This window comes from Triticum urartu, chromosome 1A (assembly GCF_056163025.1).
Source record: "Triticum urartu cultivar PI428250 chromosome 1A, HENAU_Tu73, whole genome shotgun sequence".
In the NCBI taxonomy this organism is placed as follows: domain Eukaryota; kingdom Viridiplantae; phylum Streptophyta; class Magnoliopsida; order Poales; family Poaceae; genus Triticum; species Triticum urartu.
The window spans coordinates 578,582,354-578,585,830 of NC_141873.1; the positions used below are offsets into that span (position 1 = coordinate 578,582,354).

Sequence of the window (3,477 nt, forward strand, 5' to 3'; positions counted from 1 at the left end):
CCGGGCGCCACCCCAGATGTTGAAGCGACCATTCATGAAAACGTGCCCAATGATCCGCCAGCGCAAGATGAGGTTTTTATTGCTGAAGAGAGGCCTGTTGATGCCTCCGGCCCTGCTGATTAGCCAAGAATTCCCGTCCTGATTGAAAAATCCACAAGTCCATCCGAGACTACTGGTAAACCGACAGCCACAGTGCAAACCGGTGGTGCCCTGGATGACGAAGTTGTTATCACTGGTGTTGGCCATACCGAACCAAGCAATCCCGCCGCTTTGTCCAAGCATACTGCCAAAGAAGAATTTGCCGCAATGGACAAGGGCAAGTGGAATGTTGATTTGGCGACATATGCTGCACTGAATGCTCAAGATCTTCACTCTGGGTATCTGAACCGGCTGTATACCAGTCGTGATTATGAAGCTGGCCTAGTGAACATGATGAAGGAGAAATTTGAGGTAACTTTCATATGCCTCTTCCTGCTTGCATATATTTTTAGTCTTGCTGATTCTCCTAGCCCCCAAGGATCGGTTTGGAATCTTTTTCCAATCGAGATTTGTGACATAAAAAGCTTCATACTTCAGAATGTGCTGATGTAGCGCCCAAGGGTCGGTTCAACTGAATGAAGTTAAACCGGGACTTATAAACCTGAATGCTTCGAAGTTCACTGATGTAGCCCCCAAGGGTCGGTTCAACTTAATGTAGTTAAACCGAGACTGTAATTAACTGCATACAGTAGCATCAGAAATTATTTGGAGCAAATAGCCATTAGCCCCCAAGTGCCAAGTTGAATGCTTGTATTGAGCTTGGGACTTTGCAATCAATGGACAGATGTAGATCAAATAGGCATTAGCCCCCAAGTACCAAGTGCATAACTTGTTATGTGGTTGGTACTTCAATTTTTATACCGTTTGTTAAACCATATAACTGTCGGCATGCAGGCTGAGCTGAAGACCAAAGAAAACCAACTCGCCGATCTTCAAGAGAACTTAAAATCTCAACAGGCTGAAACCTCCAAAGCGAAAGAGGAATTGACCAACGCTTTAAGCGTCATGGAACAGCTGAAGGAGGGCTTCAAGAAAGATCGGGCGGATTGGGCCACTGAGAAAAGCGCTTTGATCAAGAAGATTGAAACTGCTGAAGCTGCCCTTAAACCGATGACAGATGAATTGACCAGCGTAAAGCGACAAGTGCATGCAATGACTGCCGCCATCTTTGGTAAGCGTCCTTTGACTTCTGTGATAATTTTGATCTTCTTATAATAGGTCCGGTTTGTGAACTGTTCTATCATGTTGCAGGCACCCGCATTAGCCACTTGGGGTCAGATGTTCGGATGAAATTGAAGGCTGCCTACACATTAATCGAACAGCTGTATACTGGAGCACAGCGGATCATCTCGACTGCATCACATAACAATCCGGCACCCACGTTAATCCAGGATACTCTTAAAAGATTGTCAATGCTTCCCGCCCGGATTGAAGAACTGTAAAAATCTGCTGCTCGAACCGGCGCCATCAATGCTTTAATCCGAGCAAAGGCATGGGTGCCAGACTTCGATCCTGTGGAAGCAGCTCAGGGCTATCCTAGTTTGAAGGAAGACGGTTCAGAATTCAATGAAGATGATCTGAGAGCAATAAACCGAGCGGTGCGTCCTCTGGCTTGTTAATTGGTAGAAGAGGCAGACTTGACACATTACCAAGCTCAATATAATGATCAGAACAAACGTGTGGCTGCACCAGTTCCCGAAGCGGAAAATCTGATTCCACCAATCCGTAAGCATACTTATGCTCCTGATATTGAACCGTCTTCACTGATCCATGATGAAGCTATTTTTCAAGCTTTAATGGGAATCGATTGGACCACTGTTGACTTCCAGCCACTGGGTAGGGCAGAAGAGGCTGAAGCGGCGCAGGATGATCCTCAACCATCAGACCAAGGCGGTGATCAAGCTTGAACCGGAGACCGGTTTAATAGGCTGCCTTATCATATTCTGCCAGAAAACAATGATCTTATTCGGGCACCATGTTGCCTTGTAATAGGATAGCCAATACTTTTGCTTCTGAGATGCCTTCGTGCATCTGTGCTGATACTTTTGTTTGAAAGATTGAAACTGTCAATCTATATCTCCTGCAATCATAAAATCTTAAACTACCAGGGCGGTTGTACCGCCGGCCGGTTTATATATATGCAAGGAAATCATCATATATGATCAAATTTTGTGATACAAAATACCTGCCATCATTGGGCATGAAGTAGGCTTAGCCAATCTTGGAACGGCGGTTTGATAAACCTGCACCGTTATAGGAGAAAAACAGCTCCTGTATATATAATGCCGGTTTACTGTGTAAACCGTGCTTGGTCATAATAAACATTTTGTTACTCCAAAAAAGGATGTTAACAGAAAAAATCAAACCAAGTAAATAATCTCCGGTTTAAAAATGGACCGTGTTCCGCCAATTTGGCTGTTCGAACCGGTGTAAAACGTTGTCGGTTTAAGAACGCAAGCAAGATAAAACAGCAGTTTATCAAGAAAAGATATCGAAGCAAAGGCAATGATAAAACCGTTTGCAAAAAGAGAGGCTTTACTGAGCTGATCAGATGGCGTTACCATGGTCGGACACGACCAAGCTCCCAAAAGGTGTAGCTATGGTTCAAGTCAGCCAGGTCCCCAAATGAAACCGTGGCATTATGCCGATCAAGTGGCATGGCAATGGTTCGGGTTCGACCAAGCCCCCAAGTGACTCTATGGCCTTTAGGCCGATCAAGAGGCGTGACTGGTTCAGACTTGACCATGTCCCCAAGTGATCTGGTGGCTTTCGCCTATCAAAAGGTGTTGCATCGGTTCGGACACGACCGAGCCCCCAAGTGATCTGGTGGCTTTCGCCTATCAAAAGGTGTTGCGTCGGTTCAGACTTGACCGAGCCCCCTAGTGATATTTATAATTTTAGCAAGGGGTAAACCGGAGGCCGCTTTAAGACAGAACAACTCCATGTAACCACGCATGATATAAAAGAACAGATACCCCGCTTTAGCTGAGGATCCGGTTTATTGTATTTATAATATATACACTGTCATAATATGTACATAAGCAGAGCCAATGGCTCAAGTATAGTAAGGCCGAAGATGAGCTATGTTCCACGGCCTGTTGGTCTCCTCTTCTGATTTGCGTGAGTCTTTTCACTCTCGAACATCGATCAGATAGTATGACCCATTGTGTAGATTCTTGCTGACCACGAAAGGTCCCTCCCAAGGTGGGGATAACTTATGCATATCAGTTTGATCTTGAATTAGCCGAAGCACCAAAAACCCCTCTTGAAAGGTTCTGGTTCTGACTCGACGACTGTGATAACGACGAAGATCCTGTTGGTAAATCGCCGAGCGGGCAGCTGCTATGTCTCGCTCTTCATCCAACCGGTCCAAAGCATCTGTCGAGCTGTCTCATTATCCGCTTCAACATAAGCCGCCACACGAGGTGAATCGTGACG

The 3,477-nt window shown here is 45.6% G+C and overlaps 1 protein-coding gene across 1 annotated transcript; it reads left to right on the plus strand.

Moving 5' to 3' along the window:
• The first annotated feature begins 306 nt into the window (after positions 1–306).
• On the plus strand, positions 307–1,481 carry LOC147992993 (uncharacterized). The gene is made up of 3 exons (XM_087539190.1): positions 307–450; positions 934–1,210; positions 1,291–1,481. The coding sequence occupies exons 1-3, from the start codon at positions 307–309 to the stop codon at positions 1,479–1,481; spliced, it is 612 nt and encodes a 203-aa protein (XP_087395316.1).
• The last annotated feature ends 1,996 nt before the right edge of the window (positions 1,482–3,477 follow it).